Source organism: Hyla sarda, chromosome 11 (assembly GCF_029499605.1).
Source record: "Hyla sarda isolate aHylSar1 chromosome 11, aHylSar1.hap1, whole genome shotgun sequence".
NCBI lineage: Eukaryota > Metazoa > Chordata > Amphibia > Anura > Hylidae > Hyla > Hyla sarda.
In genome coordinates this window covers 16,307,466-16,328,759 of record NC_079199.1, presented here as the reverse complement: position 1 = coordinate 16,328,759, position 21,294 = coordinate 16,307,466, and the positions used below count along the sequence as shown (strand labels likewise).

The 21,294-nt window shown below is 43.7% G+C and overlaps 2 protein-coding genes across 2 annotated transcripts in view; one reads left to right on the top strand and one right to left on the bottom strand.

The window, feature by feature from the left end:
* FANCM (FA complementation group M) overlaps positions 1-9,759 on the bottom strand; it is a 120,185-nt gene extending 110,426 nt beyond the window's left edge. The window contains exons 1-4 of the mRNA XM_056546749.1: positions 8,604-9,759; positions 7,139-7,311; positions 3,136-3,213; positions 1,838-1,996 (exon numbers count right to left, since the gene is read on the bottom strand). Coding sequence (XP_056402724.1) covers positions 1,838-1,996; positions 3,136-3,213; positions 7,139-7,311; positions 8,604-9,276 — 1,083 coding nt within the window. The 5' untranslated portion in view covers positions 9,277-9,759. The remainder of the gene's footprint in view (positions 1-1,837; positions 1,997-3,135; positions 3,214-7,138; positions 7,312-8,603) is intronic.
* A 174-nt stretch (positions 9,760-9,933) lies between these two features.
* FKBP3 (FKBP prolyl isomerase 3) lies at positions 9,934-20,420 on the top strand. Its single transcript, XM_056546752.1, has 7 exons — positions 9,934-10,188; positions 11,883-11,984; positions 13,241-13,348; positions 14,021-14,156; positions 18,361-18,428; positions 18,508-18,605; positions 20,279-20,420. Exons 1-7 carry the CDS (start codon positions 10,075-10,077, stop codon positions 20,331-20,333), a joined length of 681 nt encoding a protein of 226 aa, XP_056402727.1. The 5' UTR covers positions 9,934-10,074; the 3' UTR covers positions 20,334-20,420.
* The last annotated feature ends 874 nt before the right edge of the window (positions 20,421-21,294 follow it).

The window sequence follows — 21,294 nt, the reverse complement described above, 5'->3', positions numbered from 1 at the left end:
CTCCTCCATAGCGGGGTCCTCCTGGGTCTCCTCCATAGCGGGGTCCTCCTGGGTCTCCTCCATAGCGGGGTCCTCCTGGGTCTCCTCCATAGCGGGGTCCTCCTGGGTCTCCTCCATAGCGGGGTCCTCCTGGGTCTCCTCCATAGCGGGGTCCTCCTGGGTCTCCTCCATAGCGGGGTCCTCCTGGGTCTCCTCCATAGCGGGGTCCTCCTGGGTCTCCTCCATAGCGGGGTCCTCCTGGGTCTCCTCCATAGCGGGGTCCTCCTGGGTCTCCTCCATAGCGGGGTCCTCCTGGGTCTCCTCCATAGCATTTCATTTCATTTAATTGACGATGGATAGTTTGCGCTGACACTGATGCTCCCTGAGCCTGCAGGACAGCTTGAATATCTTTGGAACTTGTTTGGGGCTGCTTATCCACCATCCGGACTATCCTGCATTGACACCTTTCATAAATTTTTCTCTTCTGTCCACCCCCAGGGAGATTATCTACAGTGCCATGAGTTGCAAACTTCCTGATAATGTTGCGCACTGTGGGCAAAGGCAAATCTAGATCTCTGGAGATTGACTTGTAACCTTGAGATTGTTGATAGTTTTCCACAATTTTGGTTCTCAAGTCCTGAGTAGGTAATCACCTCTCGGCCAGGAAAGTGTGGGCTGGAGAGTGCGAAGGACAGGTAAGTGGCTGGGAACCATACAGTAGATCGTGAGGGGTCTCCGCGGTCAAATCCCCTCCACCCGGTGATCAGACACTTATCCCCTAGTCTGATAAGTTCAGTTCCCTAAAGTACCCTTTTAATGTGAATTAAAGGGGTTATCCAGGAAAAAACTTTTTTTTATATATCAACTGGCTCCAGAAAGTTAAAGGGGTACTCCGGTGCTTAAACATCTTATCCCCTATCCAAAGGATAGGGGATAAGATGCCTGATCGCGGGAGTCCCGCCGCTGGGGACCCCCGGGATCATGCACGCGGCACCCCGTTTGTAATCAGTGCCCGGAGCGTGTTCGCTCCGGGACCGATTACCAGCGACCGCAGGGCCGGCGGCGTGTGACGGGGGTGGAGGCGTGACGTCACACGCCGCCCGCCCTGCAGTCGACCATAATCTGACCCGGAGCGAACACGCTCCGGGGACTGATTACAAACGGGGTGCCGCGTGCATGATCCCGGGGGTCCCCAGCGGTGGGACTCCCGTGATCAGGCATCTTATCCCCTATCCTTTGGATAGGGGATAAGATGTTTAAGCACCGGAGTACCCCTTTAAACAGATTTGTAAATTACTTCTATTAAAAAATCTTAATCCTTTCAGTACTTATGAGCTTCTGAAGTTAAGGTTGCTCTCTGATGACACGTGTCTCGGGAACCACCCATTTTAGAAGCAAATCCCAATAGCAAACCTCTTCTAAACTGGGCGGTTCCCGAGACAGGTGTCATCAGAGAGCACTTAGACAGAAAAGAACAACCTTAATTCAGAAGCTCATAAGTACTGAAAGGATTAAGATTTTTTAATAGAAGTAATTTACAAATCTGTTTAACTTTCTGGAGCCAGTTGATATATAAAAAAAAGTTTTTTCCTGGAATACCCCTTTAAGTAAAGTTGTAATACCACACAGAACCTTAGGACCAGCATGGTGCTGCTTTTTTTTATTAATTTTTTTTTTTTTTTTTAAGAAATCAAGCTGCATTTTCCTTATTCAGTACAACGCCTTAAACCAATTCCTGTTATCCACATTATTATGATATCATCAAGCCATTGTTTACCATCCAAGGTGCCTGCAGCCGTTTCTAAACAGCTGGAGGTACCCTGATTGGGAAACACTGCATCAAGTAGCCAGGACTTACCTGTATATAGGACTTCTGCACAGCTTCCAATTCATCTCCCAGAGGAACCACAAACTTCTCAAGTTGCCGTTCATGAGAATAAGGCTGAATGTCCGGGGAATCCTCCGCCCGCAGCTCGATTCTGCTGATCAACAGGTTGGATACAACTTGCTGCACTGACTAGAAGAATGAAAACATGATTTAGCAGATAATAACAATTGCTAAAATAGGATGCGCTACAGTATAGACCTGCTGGACAGGAAGTCAATGGATGTCATTTCGGGGTTTATATTATTTGGGATTTTTAGGATATACTTTCCTAATCCTTGTTGGGGAGGAAAATAAACAAAGGAGGAAGCTTTTGACTTCATATCCCGACCTCCTAGCCAGTCCTCCTTTCCCCGACCTCCCATCCCGTCCCGTAATATGTGACCAGGTATTGAAATATCTTCAGCCGTACGGAAGTTATATGAGAACATACATTTCCTATTGATTTGCATGGGACTTTAAACAAAAAAAACCCAACCCTTCCAAATGGGGGTAGTTAAGGGTTAAATTAACTATCCTATATTTTAAGTGGACATATAAGTGACATGTGACCAAGTATTATCGAAATATCTCCAGCCATTTGGAAGTTATGCAGTAACATATATTTCCCATAGACTTGTATGGGACTTTAAACATAAACCCCGTCCCTTGCAAATGGGGGTGAGTAAGGGTTAAAATCACCTATCCTATGTTTGTTGTTGACATATAAGTAACATGTGGCCAAGTTTCATGTTAATATGTTTAGCCGTTTGGACGTGATGCTGGAACATACACACATACATTGAGTCATATATATATATATATATATATATATATATATATATATATATATATATATATATTTATATATTTTTTTTTTCTTCAAGGGTTACCAGGGGATGACATTTATTTGCAAACAGATTCACCGATTACAGAGGTCTCAAACTGTGGCCCTCCAGATGTTGCAAAACTTCAACTCCCAGCATGCCCGGACAGCCGTTGGCTGTCCGGGCATGCTGGGAGTTGAAGTTTTGCAACATCTGGAGGGCCACAGTTTGAGACCACTGACCTATTACATAGTAATACATTTTTTAAGTTCACACGTAAATAATCCGCAGCAGAATTTGCCATCACTGACTTCGATCGGTCTGCAGAAAATCCTAAATAGTGGAGGATTTGCAGATTAGCAGTTTATGTACATGTAAACATACCCTGATTTTGCATTAAAAAAATTAACCTATTCCGCGCTAAAATGCTTATCGTAAATTTAAAAAGACAACACATATTCTCACCTTGGCATCACTGCCAGGGGTGGCGCTGAGAGCTAAGATCCGAAACTGTGTGGTATAAGTGCTAAGTTCTCGTACAACCTGGAATAAGAAGAATAAAAATAAAAAAATTGGACGCTACAAAAAATAATTTAAATAAAAGAAAAAATAAATAAAAAAATGCTGAAAAATAAAAGTATGGCTGATAGCGCCACCGCTCTGTTCCTGTCTTCATTTACTTTCCTGCAATGGTGACGCGCCTGAACAATGTACAATCAGTCATCGGCCTCGCAGACCTTATGTCAGATGAATGAAGGCCAGTGACTGGCTGTCAAGGGCGCAATCATGGCACTAGGATAGCACGATAGATCATGCAGGGAAACAAAGATGGTGGGGAAGACCCCAGGCCACTTAAAGGAGTACTCTGCTGCTCAGCGTTTGGAACAAACTGTTCTGAACGCTGGAGCCGGGAGCTTGTGACATCATAGCCCCGCCCCCATGTGATGCCACGCCCCCTCAATGCACGTCTATGGGAGGGGGCCTGACGAATAGACTTGCATTGAGAGGGTGGGGTGTGACATCATGAGGGGGCGGGTCTATGGCATCCCGAGCTCCCAGTGCCGGCTCCAGCGTTCGGAACAGTTTGTACCAAAAAGCTGAGCAGCGGAGTACCCCTTTAAAAAGGAGAACTCCAGAATAGGAAAATTGTACTCCATACTGCCAGCAGTAAAAAACAATAAAGAGGTACATACCTTCCTTCGCTCCTCTGATGCCTCCGGTAACCCGCTCCGGTCTCCGCCACAATCCTCTTCCTGGTTTCCGGTGGTCGGCGAGTCGTACTGCGCTCAGCCAATCACCGGCCACAGTGAAGTCCCGACTCGGCCGGCGATAGGCTGAGCGGCAGTGTGACGTTTTCCTCCCTGGCACCTGCTGCCGCTCAGCCTATCGCCGGCCGAGTCAGGACTTCGCTGCGGCTGATGATTGGCTGAGCGCAGTACGACTCGCCGACCACCGGCAACCAGGAAGAGGATCGTGGCGGAGACCGGAGCGGGTTACCGGAGGCACCGGGGAAGCGAAGGAAGGTATGCACCTCTATTTTTTTTACTGCAGGACTATTTTCCTATTTTGGAGTTCTCCTTTAAAGGGAACCAGTCACCTGTATTATGCTGCCCAAACTGCCAGCAACCAAAAAACAGGTGAAGGAAATGGGGTCCTGGAACACACTCGGGGGTTTAAATAAAGCCTCAAGACCAGAGTAACTAGTCAATGGGGTGGGTCCTAATGACTGCTCTCCACCCCAAAGAGGCAAGTCTCTTCCGATACACAGATTGGACATTTACTCAGGGCCAGCGGGGCTCGGAGCAACTGTAGGGACCACCCCAAAAACTACTTTTCTGGGTCCTGGCTGCTTTTGTTAATATATATTTTTAAACTTATATTTATCTAAAACACTTGAGCGTTTTAAAATCAATGGGGAGGATTCTTAAAAACCACTGTAATTTCTGCTGCAGCGATATTATTCACACTTTTTTTTTTCTCCTCACATTTTCAAAGGTCTTTTGTGCTGCCTTGAAAATATGTGAAAATTCATCAAGATGATTCGCAAGCCAGGAGTCTGCACCGGTCCCTGCTTGTCCTCCGCTCACTTCCTGTATTTGGACTCCTCATAAAGACACACAGACAATAGCTGCAGGGACAACATTTTTTCACCCAAAAATATACACAATTTTTAACCAATGTATATTACAAATATACATAGAATGGTATTATCTACATTATATAAAAAGTTTTAGTAAACTTTAAAAAGTCCCATTGAGAATAGATGTAAAAGGTGACCTAACGTAAACGCTGCCACTTCATTTACTTGGGGAGAAAGGGGCCTCTGTAATCAGTAGAGGTCCGAGTGGTTGTAAAAGAAAAAGAAAAGGGCCCGAAACAGTGCCATACGTGTCCATAGGCTGCATGTGGTATTGCAGGGGAAGATACAGTCATGGCCGTAAATGTTGGCACCCCTAAAATTTTTCTAGAAAATGAAGTATTTCTCACAGAAAAGGATTGCAGTAACACATGTTTTGCTATACACATGTTTATTCCCTTTGTGTGTATTGGAACTAAACCAAAAAAAGGGAGGGAAAAAAAGCAAATTGGACATAATATCACCAAACTCCAAAAATTGGCTGGACAAAATTATTGGCACCCTTTCAAAATTGTGGAAAAATAAGATTGTTTCAAGGATGTGATGCTGCTTTAAACTCACCTGGGGCAAGTAACAGGTGTGGGCGATATAAAAATCAAACCTGAAAGCTGATAAAAAGGAGAGAAGTTCACTTAGTCTTTGCATTGTGTGTCTGTGTGTGCCACACTAAGCATGGACAACACAAAGAGGAGAAGAGAACTGTCTGACGACTTGAGAACCAAAATTGTAGAAAAATTAACAATCTCAAGGTTACAAGTCCATCTCCAGAGACCTAGATTTGCCTTTGTCCACAGTGCCCAACATTATCAAGAAGTTTGCAAACCATGGCACTGTAGATAATCTCCCTGGGTGTGGACGGAAGAGAAAAATGTATGAAAGGTGTCAACGCAGGATAGTCCGGATGGTGAATAAGCAGCCCCAAACAAGTTCCAAAGATATTCAAGCTGTCCTGCAGGCTTAGGGAGCATTAGTGCGAACTATCTGTCGACATTTAAATGAAATGAAATGCTATGGAGGAGACCCAGGAGGACCCCACTATGGAGGAGACCCAGGAGGACCCCACTGCTGACACAGACATAAAAAAGAAAGACTACATTTTGGCAAAATGAACTTGAGTACCGTAACCAAAATCCTTCTGGGAAAATGTCTTGTGGACAGATGAGACCAAGATAGAGCTATTTGGTAAAGCAAATCATTCTACTGTTTACCGAAAACGGAATGAGGCCTCCAAAGAAAGGAACACAGTACCTACAGTGACATATGGTGGAGGTCAGTGATGTTTTGGGGTTGTTTTGCTGCCTTTGGCACTGGGGGCCTTGAATGTGTACAAGACATCATGAAATCTGAGGATTACCAATGGATTTTGGGTCGCACTGTACAGCTCAGTGCCAGAAAGCTGGGTTTGCATCTGAGATCTTGGGTCTTCCAGCAGGACAATGACCCCAAACATACATCAAAAAGCCCCCAGAAATGGATGACAACAAAGCGCTGGAGAGTTCTTAAGTGGCGGCAATGAGTCCAGATCGAAATCCCATTGATCACCTGTGGAGAGATCTTAAAATTGCTGTTGGGAAAAGGCGCCTTCCAATAAGAGAGACCTGGAGCAGTTTGTAAAGGAAGAGTCCAACATTCCGGCTGAGAGGTGTAAGGAGCATATTGATGGTTATAGGAAGCCACTGATTTCAGTTATTTTTTCCAAAGGGTGCAACCAAATATTAAGTTAAGGGTGCCAATAATATTGTCCAGACCATTTTTGGAGTTTGGTGACATTATGTCCAATTTGCTTTTTTTCCTCCCTTTTTTTGGTTTAGTTCCAATACACACAAATGAAATAAACATGTATATAGCAAAACATGTGTTACTGCAATCCTTTTCTGTGAGAAATACTTCATTTTCTTGAAAATGTTCAGGGGTGTCAACAATTACGGCCATGACTGTATATAAAAGGGTAGGTTAATATTAGCGTTGAGCTCCGCCAGCCAAGTCCGTACAAATTATGGAAACTAAGCAGAGAGAAAAATCCTGCATGTCCTAATTTTTTTTCCGCTCCATTCCCGTAAAACAACGGACCCCAGACAGAAACCCAACAGACCCCATTCAAAGTCAATAGGACTCAGCAGTATCCGTTGTGCTCTGACCTGTTCAGGGTTTGTTCAACAGAAAAAAAAAAACCAGACCCTGAACGGATGGGAGCACAACGGCCGTGTGAACATAGCTTAAGCTGAAATACAAGAGAAAGCACATTGAAAGTGGTGCTTCTTTCAGGGGGAAAAAACCCTTGACTCACGGGGTCTGCATAACGAAAAGGGACTGACCTGTCCTGGGTCTTACCTGACAGTACGCATGATTGCCGAGGGACTTATGAGCTTCATCTATGACAAGACACTTGATGTCACGTGCCGGACAGGCACCACGGGTAAGATCGTTCACCATGACTTGGGGAGTTAAAAAGAAGACCCTGTGTTTCTGCCATATTTCTTTACGGTTATGAGCCTGAGTGGATCCTGAATGAACAAGGACAATACATACAGCATTAAACACAACATACTGGATGCACAGGACAGAGCGGAGGGCACAACATCTGTTAAAAAATACAGACTTAAAGGGGTACTCTGGTACCAGACATCTTATCCCCTAGTGTGTGGATACCCCACATCTTATCCTGTGGGGACCGCTGCAATCTCCAGCCAGGGACCCCAGTATTCTGAAACCCATTTCATGGAACTTCGGCTTCTAACAAACAGGTAATATTGCTGGGGAAAGTTTCCATTAGCTACAGTGGCCACTAAAGGAGGATTGTAGAATTACATGGCACTTATGTAAATTGATGTCTAAATAATACAAGTTTGTAGGGACACCCCAATCTTGTTTCTGGATGGGGGTCCTAACAAACCAGCGTGCCTCCAGCTGTTGAAAAACTACAAATCCCAGCATGAGATTTACCATGTAGCTTGCTGGGTGAGCTTGGTGACTGTGGGAGCTCTCTCTATTGCAAAACTGGAAATCCCAGCATGCCCGGACAGCTTTGGCTTATGATAGCGCTGTGGGGGGGGGGGGGGGGGGGGGGAACACACCGTATAAATGTGCTGCGGGGGGGCAAGATATATAGAAGCGCTGTGAGGGAAAGAGTTATACCCAGCGATTCTATATATCTTTCCCCACCGCAGCACTTCTATTTGAAAACCCCGCCCGGAGCCCTGAATGGCTCCTCAGTACCGGCCATTTAGGGCTCCTGGCAGGGAATTAAAAAATGAAAGTAAATACATTGTACATCGCAGGGGAGCGCAGCATGCCGCCCGCTACCGTTTAATAACTTCTAATCACATCGGGTCTCAGAAGTGAGACCCGGTACGATCAATCCCTCCGCCTTGTACTACAACCCCCATCATGGAACAGAGTCTGTTTCATGATGGAGGTAGTAGTACAAACACTAATGTAACCTCCCCAGCCACCAGCAGACTCACACAGCTGGGGAACTACTACTCCAATCATGGATAGAAGTCTGTTCCATGATGGGAGTAGTAGTAGTCCCGGCTGTGTAAGTCTGTAGGCAGAGGAGTTAAAATGGCCGTACATGAGGGATGTTATAACGGGTCTTAACAGATGACTATTCAGCCGTTAGCACCCGTTATTTCATCCGTTATGTCAATATACATCAGTTTTTACACAGAAAACCGACGTTTAATAATGGATGAATGCTCATAGTGTGAAAGGAGCCTAAGGTGGAGACTGCATGAGCGTCATGATATACGGCAACCAACGGCTCTCCATAACAAATACAGCCCCTACTCCTTACCGGTCATCTCCGCCATGTGCGTCTGAGGGATCCCCATGACCCGGTAGCAGGCTTCGATCTGCTGCGCCACCAGAGGCTTGGTGGGCGCCATAAAGACAATTTTACCAGACGGGTACCAGCGGTAGAGGTTGTACATGACCACGGCGGCAACAAATGTCTTGCCCAGACCTGTAGGGAGACAGACCAGGGTGTTGTGCAGTAAGGCGGTGTGCGCCATGTCGTACTGGTACTGCCGCACCGGGTAGTTGGTGGGATAGATCCACACGCCTCCGGCCGACAGGTCAAACCCGGGTAAATTCTGTATATTGGTGGCATCAGGAGGGGGGCAGAGCAGGGGGGCATTAGAGGGGCCCGGGGCCACAGGGTCAGAGTCACACCAGGGGGCTCTAGAGGGGCCCAAGCCCACAGAGTCAGCCTGTACACCTCCATTTAAAGACTTCTCCGCCTCATAGACAGCAACCAGCAGCACTTCATCATCCTCATCATCCTCCTCCGGGGCAACAGTGGTCCCAAGTCGTGGCCCCTGGGACAAATTATTCTTCCCCTTCCTTACAGTCTTCCCTTTATTCTTCTTAACCAAGGGCTCCGGGGGTCTCTTGGGCTCAGGGGCCACAGAGGACCCCCACGTCTGGAACAGAGTCCTCTGCTTCCCGTTCATCCCTCCATGTGACATAAACACTGCATGATAGACAGATGATTGAAATCCGCGCCCCGGAAACACGTCACTACCGGAAGTAACGCCTTCTCACTCGCACTATCAGTTCCTAAGTCACTAAGAGGTTTGGCTGCAGACGGCAGCTCCAGTGTACACAGGAAACACGTGACCTCCACTCACACATTTTTTTTATTTTTATTTTTTTGCATTATTTAACTGAACTTTAATGTAACTAATCACAAGAGGGGTTTAGCTCAAATCCACACAGGAAACGTGACCAATTGTTTTTTTTTTTATATTTAACTAAACTTTAATATAACTAACAACCCTTCAGCTGCGCTCCGCCCACTCCTGTCACATGACCATTGGCGAAGGTCCTTTACCAGCACTTACGCGCTCTTACTGCTGAGCTCCGCCTACTCCTGTCAAATGATCACTCATCATCACAGATCTTTAATTAGCCACATTATCTTCTAACCCGCGAAGATAATGTGGCTAATTGCTCGACCCGGACCGATCTGCTATGTATTTGCGTTAGATACTGGACGTGTAGGACCTGTGATGATGTCACAATCATGTGACCAATACATGTCTCCACATGATAATAGAGATTGCGGCTATAGGACCCGATAATTTCGTCATGTGACAGGAGTGGGCGGTGCCTAGCAGAAGACGCGCAATTTGGGTTCATCCTTCCAACATCCAATATGGCGGTGGCGAAACACCACGTGATCTTGTTTTCCGGTTTGATAAAGTTTGATTTGTTTAAAGGGACAGGACAATTTAAAAAAAAATCTGAAAAAATCAGCACATGTCATGGCAGCTGCTGCAGGGGAGCCCGTCAGGGAGTGGAGCAAAGAGCAGCTTCAAAGTGAAGAGTTGTCCAAGAAAGATGTGATCACCTTCCTGCAGACGAACGCCTCTGAAGCGGTATTATTATTGTAAAAAGCTTTTGGGGTGGGGGGAGGCGAAACTTTGAAGATCTTGTGGGACCACAACTCCCAGCAGTAGTTTATACACAGGTCGAAGGCCGGTGCGTTCATATAGATTGCTAGAGACGTGGTATAATGTCCCAAGATGTTGGAAAAGTTAATTAGGGTTCTCATTGTCCTGGTTAAAGGCTTTTCTCCTATGCTCAGTGTCGCCCCCTACTGATGAATGTTTTCCAGAATTTCCAGTCGTAGTGGGGAAAGGGGGGAGGTGACAACTGTTCTGCGCTCAAATCTAAGTGGTTGCTGACTAGTTTACTATACTGCCCCCTATGGACAATAGGATGAATATAATGGTAGTGTGACTTTAAAGGGGTACTCCCAATTTGCCCTATAAACAAATCCCTGAAGGTAAATAAGATAGCTTGATCCTGACTCGGGCTATATGGACGAGGTTTTCACAGAAGGTGAATAGCTAGCTCACTTCAAATGTAACTTTTAATAGTATTTAGTAATAAGATAAATAGTCCTCAAAATACAAAAATAATTGTAAATAAGTATAGGTGAAGATGAGCTCCGATCAATGGTATATGGCTCAAAACTTCCCCTATTAGAACACAAACTCCTAGAAAGAGTAAACTATGTAAATATACACAAAAATACAATGTAATTAATCCCGACGCGTTTCCCCCCCTCCAAAATAGATAGTGTGGAGTAATGCGGGGTTCATCAGGGGATAAATATGTAGGAAAGAAAGTTAACAAAAATATGATGTAAGGATGTACGGTCCAATAGGGACCACTCACTCAGACCCTCAAGTACCGTCCTTGTAAAGGGATGAATGCCCTGGGTGGCCGTATGATGACGGCTAATCCCCTCCTGGCTGCTGATTACTCCGGTGGAAAACATTATTTATTATTATTATTATTATTATTATTATTTTATTTTTTTTAAATGAACTGGTGGCAGAAAGTTAAACAGATTTGTAAATGACTTCTATTAAAAAATCTTAATCCTCCCAGTACTTATTAGCAGCTGTATGCTACAGAGGAAATTCTTTTCTTTTTGAATTTCTTTTTTGTCTTGTCCTCAGTGCTCTCTGCTGACACCTGATGCCCGTATCAGGAACTGTTCAGAGCAGGAGAAAATCCCCATTGCAAACCGATGCTGCTCTGGACAGTTCCTGACACGGACAGAGGTGTCACCAGAGAGCACTGTGGACAAGACAAAAAAAAAAAAAAGAGATTCAAAAAGAAAATAATTTCCTCTGTAGCATACAGCTGCTAATAAGTACTGGAAGGATTAAGATTTTTTTTTTTAAATAGAAGTCATTTACAAATCTGTTAAACTTTCTGGCACCAGTTGATTAAAAAAAAAAAAAGGTTTTCCACCGGAGTACCCCTTTATGGCCAGTATTTTTCCAACCAATGTGCCTCCAGCTGTTGCAAAACTTCCACTCCCAGCATACCATACTTGTAGTTTTGCAGTCCTCCAGGTCTGACCTGAAAATTTTTGTTTTTGTTTTGGGCCGCCCTGCAATCAGTATAGAAAATAACTCTTGCAGATACTTTCTCACCTAAAGCTTCCTGAGCATGCTTGAAGTTGTAGTTCTTCCCCAGTAGCCGGAGAGCTAGACATGGCGGTGTAGCGCTGCATGATATATGTTAATAAATCTGTTAACCTTTTATTCCCCAGTTCCTTGCAGAACATAAACTACTCGGAAACATTAAAAATGTGGCGAAAACGGCAAAGAAAGATCAACTCATCACTGCCTACGAAAAGCTCTTTCTGACTAAGGTAGGTGTGGGGCGCATTCATCATCTGTAGGAGGAGTCGGATGGTAACTGTGTTGTTGTCGCGGCGGTGGAAATCACGTTTAAGACTCCGGCGGGCGAAATCGTGAGTTTTTCGCAATTGCCCATAGACTTGCATGGGACTGCCGGCAATTCCGTAGACCTATCGCTGTAGCAGTAGGCTATGGGGTTGCTGAAAGTTTTAAACATGTATCCTGCCACCGTAGCAACATTATAGTTTCCCTTTAGGGCAGCGGTCTCCAAACTGTGGACCTCCAGCTGTTGCAAAACTACAACTCCCAGCATGCCCGGACAGCCGTTGGCTGTCCGGGCATGCTGGGAGTTGTAGTTTTGCAACATTTTGGAGACCACTGCTTAAGGAAAAATAGTATCTGCTTGCTCAATAATACAATTTTTTATTTTATATATATTTTTTTTAACCATGCATTGTTTTGTTCCTCTGTTATTCCTCCTGGAAATGTATGTTTAAAGGGGTTATCCAGGAAAAAACTTTTTTATATATATATATATCAACTGGCTCCAGAAAGTTAAACAGATTTGTAAATTACTTCTATTAAAAAATCTTAATCCTTTCAGTACTTATGAGCTTCTGAAGTTAAGCTTGTTCTTTTCTGTCTAAGTAATCTCTGATGACACGTGTCTCGGGAAACGCCCAGTTTAGAAGCAAATCCCCATAACAAACCTCTTCTAAACTGGGCGGTTCCCGAGACACGTGTCATCAGAAATTACTTAGACAGAAAAGAGCTCTTTTCTTAGAGCTTTACTGTTTACTATTCTTCTGTTATTCCTCCTGGAAACTTACGAACACATAAACAATTGTTTGTTACCGTTCCGGATTGTCAATAGGCTGTTTCCCTATACCACTAGTCTCCAAACTGGGGAGACCAGTGATATATATATATATATATATATATATATATATATATATCTCACTGGTCTCCCCAGTTTGGAGACTAGTGGTATAGGGAAACAGCCTATTGACAATCCGGAACGGTAACAAACAATTGTTTATGTGTTCGTAAGTTTCCAGGAGGAATAACAGAAGAATAGTAAACAGTAAAGCTCTAAGAAAAGCGATTCCACCTATAAAATGTAACCCCTCACCCCATGCCCATCTATGGTGCACTGACACCTATGTGTGTTTTTTTTTTTTATATTTTTTTTATTTATTTATTTTTTTGGGGGGGGGGGATATAGAATTTTGATGACCCTTTGCACCCCTTCTCCCTCTTGTTTCAGCAATTCAAAGGGAAGGACGTGGTGGCTAAAGTGACTAAAGACGTTAAGGATCTCAAAGTCAGCGATGGAAAATCCACCGAAACGAAGCAAGAAGAAGTTGTGGATGATGTAAGTTTTGTAGAATGCTGTATATAATATATACGCTACTATAAATAATTTAGTATATATTAAAAGGGTTGACCATCAAAAGAAACAACCAGTGTACGGTGTTAAAACGTATGATAAAGCAATTTACTAATATAATGTTGTTATCCATACTACACAGATCTCGCCATATCAACTCTGCTCTCTTCCTTGTAGTTTTCACCACGTCGCAGAGCTTCCATCCCTGCTCCCCCCTTCTCTCCTGTCTGCTCAGAACCAGACCATTGATGTGAAGAGGGGGGAGCTCATAGCACTGCTTATTAGATTTTAAGACAACAGGAAGCCTTTCTCATTTACAGTAGTTTCAGTCAGAACAGGTTCACTGCTGTCTTATCCAAGTGAGGCTTTTTTCTGCCTTTAAAATCTGAAGAGCGGTAATATAAGCTCTTCGGACTGGTGAACGGACAGCGGAGCACTCCACCAGGTATCTGATATGGTATCGGGGACATTAGACGAGTCCCTGATGCCATGGAAATACCTGGTATTGGCCCCGATACCGATACTAGTATCGGTATCGGGACATCCCTACTAACACTATTTTAGTATATGGCTTTATTATACTTTTTAAAACCGTACGCAGGTTGTTTCTTTTGCCGGACAACCCCGTTAAGTAGATTCTCTCTTGTCTCTGACTAGGGTCCCCCAAAATACACCAAGTCCATTCTGAAAAAGGGGGATAAAACCAACTTCCCAAAGAAAGGAGACACCGTCCACTGCTGGTACACCGGGACTCTAGAGGACGGCACCGTATTCGACTCCAATATCTCTACTAGTAAGTGAAGTGCACTTTGGTCTATCGTTCTCTATATAAAACATATTTACTTAGAATCTGATAAGTCTGCGTTTTCCGGAAAGAGTGGCACTTTTATTTCCCATGGTCGTGTCTGGTATTGTAGTAGTAGATGGAGGCTATGGAGAAGAGTGGCACTATAGCAGCACAATGTTGGCAGCAAGGGTTGTCAAGGATGAGAAAAACACAGCTTTTTTTTTTTTTTTTCTTACAGAAACAGCGCCACACCTGTCCTCAGGTTATGTCTGGTTATGGCAGCTCCGCTTCATTGAAGTGAATGGAACTAAGTTGTAGAACCAGACCATCGATATGAAAAGGGGGGAGCTGATAATACTACTTATTAGATTTTAACCCCTTAACGACGAAGGACGTATATTTACGTCCTCCGCCGGCTCCCGCGATATGCCGCGGGGTCACACAGTGACCCCGCGTCATATCGGGTTGGTCCCGGCGGCCATCAACTGCCAGGACCCGCGGCTAATACAGGACATCACCGATCGCGGTGATGCCCTGTATTAACCCTTCAGACGCAGCGATCAAAGCTGACCGCCGTGTCTGAAGCGAAAGTATCCCGGGTGCTCAGTCGGGCTGTTCGGGACCATCACGGTGTCCCGAACAGCTTACAGGACACCAGGAGGGACCTTACCTGCCTCCTCGGTGTCCCATTGGAGAATGACTGCTCTGTGCCTGAGATCCAGGCAGGAGCAGTCAAGCGCCGATAACACTGATCACAGGCGTGTTAATACACGCCAGTGATCAGCATGAGAGATCAGTGTGTGCAGTGTTATAGGTCCCTATGGGACCTATAACACTGGGGAAAAAAAAGTTTAAAAAAGTGTTAATAAAGGTCATTTAACCCCTTCCCATTAAAAGTTTGAATCACCCCCCTTTTCCCATAAAAAAAATAAACATGTGGTATCGCCGCGTGCGTAAATGTCCGAACTATAAAAATATATTGTTAATTAAACCGCATGGTCAATGGCGTACGCGTAAAAAAATTCCAAAGTCCAAAATTTTTGGTCACTTTTTATACCCTTAAAAAATGAATAAAAAGTGATCAAAACAAAAATGGTACCGATAAAAACTTCAGATCACGGCGCAAAAAATGAGCCCTCAAACCGCCCCGTACGTGGAAAAATAAGTTATAGGGGTCAGAAGATGACATTTTTAAACGTATACATTTTCCTGCATGTAGTTATGATTTTTTCCAGAAGTGAGACAAAATCAAACCTATATAAGTAGGGGATCATTTTAACTGTATGGACCTAAAGAATAATAAGGTGTCATGTTTACAGAAATATGCACTGCGTAGAAACGGAAGCCCCCAAAAGTTAAAAAATTGCGTTTTTTCTTCAATTTTGTTGCACAATGATTTATTTATTTTTTCCGTCTCGCCATGGATTTTTGGGTAAAATGACTGTCACTGCAAAGTAGAATTGGTGACACAAAAAATAAGCCATAATATGGATTTTTAGGTGGAAAATTGAAAGGGTTATGATTTTTAAAATGTAAGGAGGAAAAAACGAAAGTACAAAAACTGAAAAACCCTGCGTCCTTAAGGGGTTAAAGGGGTACTCCGGTGAAAACCTTTTTTCTTTTAAATCAACTGGTGGCAGAAAGTTAAACATATTTGTAAATTACTTCTATTAAAAAATCTTAATCCTTCCAGTACTTATTAGCTGCTGAATGCTACAGAGGAAATTCCTTTCTTTTTGGAACACTGATGACATCACGAGCACAGTGCTCTCTGCTGACATCTGTCCATTTTAGCAACCATGCATAGCAGATGTATGCTAAGGGCAGCATGGTGGCTCAGTGGTTAGCTCTGCTGCCTTGCCGTGCTGGGGACTTGGGTTCAAATCCCACTAAGGACAACAATAAATAAAGCGTTATTATTATTATTATTATAATAACGTCAGCAGAGATAACTGTGCTCATGATTTCATCTGAGTGCATTCCAAAAAGAGAAGAATTTCCTCTGTAGTATTCAGCAGCTAATAAGTAAAGGAAGGATTAAGATTTTTTAATAGAAGTAATTTACAAATATGTTTAACTTTCTGCCACCAGTTGATTTTAAAAGAAAAAAGGTTTTCACCGGAGTATTCCTTTAAGACAGCAGGAAGCCTTTCTCATTTGCAGTAGTTTGTCAGAGCAGGTTCACTGCTGTCTTATCTGAGAGAGGCTTCCTTCTGCCTTAAAATCTGAAGAGCAGTAATATGAGCTCCCCCTTCTTCACATCAATGGTCTTGTCCTGAACTGACAGGAGGGGAGGAGGGATTCGGACTGCATTTAGTGTGTGATGTGACGTCACAGAATCAGTACAAGCCGGACAGTTTAGCTCAGTGGTTCTCAACAGTTTTTCACCTGAGTACTCCTTGACAGCCCATTCCCAAAAAAATTGTCCCCCCCATATTAGACATTTTGTAATGATCATAGTATAATTCATATGTCTTACTTTCCTCTTTAACAAGCCCCCTGTTCCTTTCCCTATATCCCCAGTCCTTCGATTTACAGGTGACGTCTTCTCTAACTGGAGTTGTTTACTTTTCTTTTCTTTTTCACTATCTGGCCTAGACCGCCATGAAGATTTCTCCCATACAAGACTTCTCCACAGAACCAGCCAAACAAACATTTTAGGCTCCTTTCTGCAGTACAATACCCACCTATTTACAAACTCCCCATATTTATTGTCATACGCAGTAGTAGTACCCAGTTTGTGTCCCCATAAAGTTGTTAGGCCCCCAAATATAGCTGTAGGCCCCCAAACTGCCCCCATATATAGTTGTAGGCCACCATACTGTTCCGCTTTGGTTCTCCACTGCTCCTCTGGTCTGGGGACCTATTGGGGACCTATTGCTATGGCTCATACTTGTACCCCAGGTTGAGAACCACTGGCTTAGCTGATATGGAAAGATCTGTGCACTATGGCTAATAACATTATACTCGGATATTGCTTTATTAGACTAAGTTGCAGTACTACACACAACCTATGGACAGGAGTGGTGCTGTTTTTGCATAATCCCACTAAAGAGAATCATCCCCCTATCCACAGCATAGAACAGTGGTCTCCAACTTGTGGACCTCCAGCTGTTGCAAAACTACAACTCCAAGCATGCCTGGGCTAGGCATGCTCTGAGTTGTTTTGCAACTGCTGGAGGGCCACAGTTTTGGAGACCCCTGGAATAGAATAGAGTTTTTCAACCAGTGTGCCTCCAGCTGTTGCAAAACTACAACCCCTAGCAGGCCCGGACAGCCTTCGGCTGTCCGGGCCTGCTGGGAGTTGTAGTTTTGCAACAGCTGGAGGCACACTGGTTGGGAAACACTACCCTAGTGATATGTCAAAAAGTGTTTTATGCCCCCCAATCAATTACTAACGTTGTGTCCGTCAAGGTCATGTGACACAGCCGGGAGAGAACACGCTAAGGGTGCATTCACACCACGTTTTTGCAATACAGTTCCCGTATCAGGTTTTTGATGAAAAAAGGATTCCTCAAAACCTGACTAAACTGTATCAAAACGTGTGTACAAATTTTAACCCGTATATGGTTAAAAAATGATGTCCGGTTGCATCCGTTTTTTAAGAAAAACGTATATGTTTTTAACTTTTCACTCCATTTTGAATAAAGTTTCACTTGTTTGATTGAAATTCCAAGAAAAAAAAAAACTGTGCAAAGTCAAAAACCAGATGGAACCGTACGCACATACAGTTCTGTACGGTTCACATTGACCCCCATGTTAAAAAAAAATTTTTAAACTTATACGGTTCAATACAGTTTTTTTTTCACCCGGACCAAAAAAACGTGGTAGACTACGGTTTTGGGTACGGGTAAAAAAAAAACCGGACAAAACCGGATGATGCGTTTGACATACAGATTACATTAAGTCAATGCATACGGTTTTCTATACAGTTCCATACGTTTTTTGACTGGGAACTGTATTGCAAAAACGTGTGCATGCAGCCTAAGTGCGCAATTCTCTATTAAAAACCATTCTTTTCTTTTTTCTTATAAATGACCATGCCTATTCAAAGTCAGCTGACCCTGCCACTTTTCAGAATTGCATGCACGCTCGGCTGACCTGAGGGTGTACGCATACAGGGGGAAAAAGAGGAGCGAAAAATGTTGAAGACAGGAAATGCCACCTTACTGCAGGAGTAAAAAAAAATCTATTCTCTTGTACATAACAGGTGCAAAGAAGAAGAAAGGTGCCAAACCCCTGAGCTTTAAAGTTGGCCTTGGCAGAGTGATAAGAGGGGTGAGTAGGATTCTTTGTATCCATTCACATTGAACCTAATACGAGGAGCGGCATGTAACCCGGTCTGTATCCCTTGCAGTGGGACGAGGCGCTTCTTACCATGAGCAAAGGAGAAAAAGCCAAATTGGAAATCCAATCAGAATGGGCTTACGGCAAGAAAGGGCAACCGGACGCCAAGTATCCTTCTAATCCGGTGTTGGGTTGGGTATTCCTGCACCACTTTCTTTGCTTGAATCCATAGGTGGCAAGGAGAAATGGGGTCAGGGTATAAGGTAGCCCAGCAAGGGTCAAGGGTTTTCTATGGAGTACTCTAGGACAGTGTTTCCCAGCCAGTTTGCTTCCAGCTATTGCAAAACTACAAATCCCAGCATGCTGGGAGTTGTAGTTTTCCAAAAGCTACAGGCACACAGGCTGGGAAACACTGTCCTAAGAGAGAGAGAGGTTAAAGTGGAACAACATTGGTGTGGCAGCAGGATACACCTATTTTAATTATCATTATTATCATTATTATCATTATTATCATTATTATCATTATTATCATTATTATCATTATTATCATTATTATTATTATTAAAGATGAGCGAACTTACAGTAAATTCGATTCGTAACGAACTTCTCGGCTCGGCAGTTGATGGCTTTTCCTGCATAAATTAGTTCAGCCTTCAGGTGCTCCGGTGGGCTGGAAAAGGTGGATACAGTCCTAGGAAAGAGTCTCCTAGGACTGTATCCACCTTTTCCAGCCCACGGGAGCACCTGAAAGCTGAACTAATTTATGCAGGATAAGTCATCAACTGCCGAGCCGAGAAGTTTGTGACGAATCGAATTTACAGATGCACCGCAAACATCATCAGGGGGCTGGCTTGTGAGTAAATACAAGAAATAGCCAAGCCCCCCGATACCAACAAAGAATTATGAAACAAACATCATCCGGACCTGAAAGGAAATAGACCTGGGGGGACCATATAATGAAGAAAAAGAAGACGATCCACGGCAGAGCGGTTTAGCAAGTAAATGTAAAACTAGCATAATTATTCATAATGGGCAGGATAGTTAAGTTAGTTAACTCTGGATTACCCCTTTAAGTATCGGAGTTCCCCTTTAAGGCCATATTTCCACCGCTTTTTGTGTGTGTAAAAATAAGCAGCGTAGTTGGCACGGTATTTTGCAGTGTGAGAAATGCAGCTGTCAGATCTTGGTTACCATAAGCCGCGCACTCAGCTGTTCCAGTGTCTCTTCTGATCGCTGGACTCACAAGGCTCTGCCGAGGACAATGGGTAAGAACAGTCATGGGCACTCAGAGTACCTGTCCTAATCTTGTTAAACTTTATAATCCTCCCAGGTCACCCCCTGCCTTCATTTTTTTTTTTTTTTTTACGTTTTCTACCTTGATATTGCTCTGTATTTTCTGCTCAGTCTCTGTCAGATTCACAGACTGGGAAGGGGTGTTCCCCAGCAGACGTGACATCATCTGAAGCCATACAGGGGAGAACTTCCTCCCTCACTCTGCTACACACAGCCCAGAGCAGTTCAGTGTGAGATGAGCTATGATTGGCTTAGGCTGCAACTCCCCCCCCATCCCCCTCACCATTTCCTGATTTTGGACTTCTGCCAGGCCAGCAGGAGTCTAAAGTCTGTGCAAGAGATAGGGGGAAATGTGCTCTGGACAAGTAGGGAGACACCTAGTGGCAGCTTTTCTAAACACAAATAAAATGTTTGTTTTTTTTATTATTATTTATGTTTTAACAAAGTACATTAGAAAGATTTTTTTTATTTTTTTTTTTTATTCAACATTAGCAAAAATCGGTTTTAATGACCGTGCCCATTTAAGTTTCCTTAACCGCGATCACCAGAATCCCACCTAACGCTAAGCTGATCTTTGAAGTGGAGTTGGTTGATATCGATTGAAGAGCTACGAGAATTCTGGCCTCAAACCCGAATGTGAGAACCTTGTTTACAGCACTAAAATACATGTAAATAAACCTGACATCTTAAAACTTCTGGGCTGTTTCCTTGTCTCCTCATTCATGATAAACAATAGGGGGTAGTCCGACATTTGCAAAAAAAAAAAAAAAAAAAATTATCTGTCTTGTCTCGCAGGATTCCAGCAGGTAGAGAAATTGCAGTAACTTGTGGTTCGCAACGTGACCACATTCACTATCAATAGGGGTGAGTTATCCAGAAATAGAAAAAACAGAGCTAATTTCTTTAAAAAAAACTCTCCCTGTCTGCTTCTAGGTTGGGTGTGGTTCTGCAGCTCAGTTCTACTGAAATGAATGGAGCCAAGTTGTAATACCACACACAACCTGCACACAGACGTGGAGCTGTTTTTTTTTATATAAAGAAATTAGCTTTGTTTTTCTATTCCTGGATAACCCCTATAACAGGGTGACAATCCTCTGCTGCACTGCCGAAGGTTGCTTTGTAACCCTAGCCTAGTGTTTTTTTTTTAAACAGGGTGTCTCCAGCTGTTGCAAAACAACAACTCCCAGCATGCCCGGACAGCCAGAGGCTGTCCGGGCATGCTGGGAGTTGTAGTTTTGCAACAGCTGGAGACTTACTGTTTGGCAAACACTGCCCTAGCCGTAGACATTGTAACTAGAGATGAGCGAACTTACAGTAAATAAGATTCGTCACGAACTTCTCAGCTCGGCAGTTGCTGACTTTTCCTGCATAAATTAGTTCAGCTTTCCGGTGCTCTGGTGGGCTGGAAAAGGTGGATACAGTCCTAGGAGACTATTTCCTAGGACTGTATCCACCTTTTCCAGCACCTGAAAGCTGAACTAATTTATGCAGGAAAAGTCATCAACTGCCGAGCCGAGAAGTTTGTGACGAATCGAATTTACTGTAAGTTCGCTCATCTCTAATT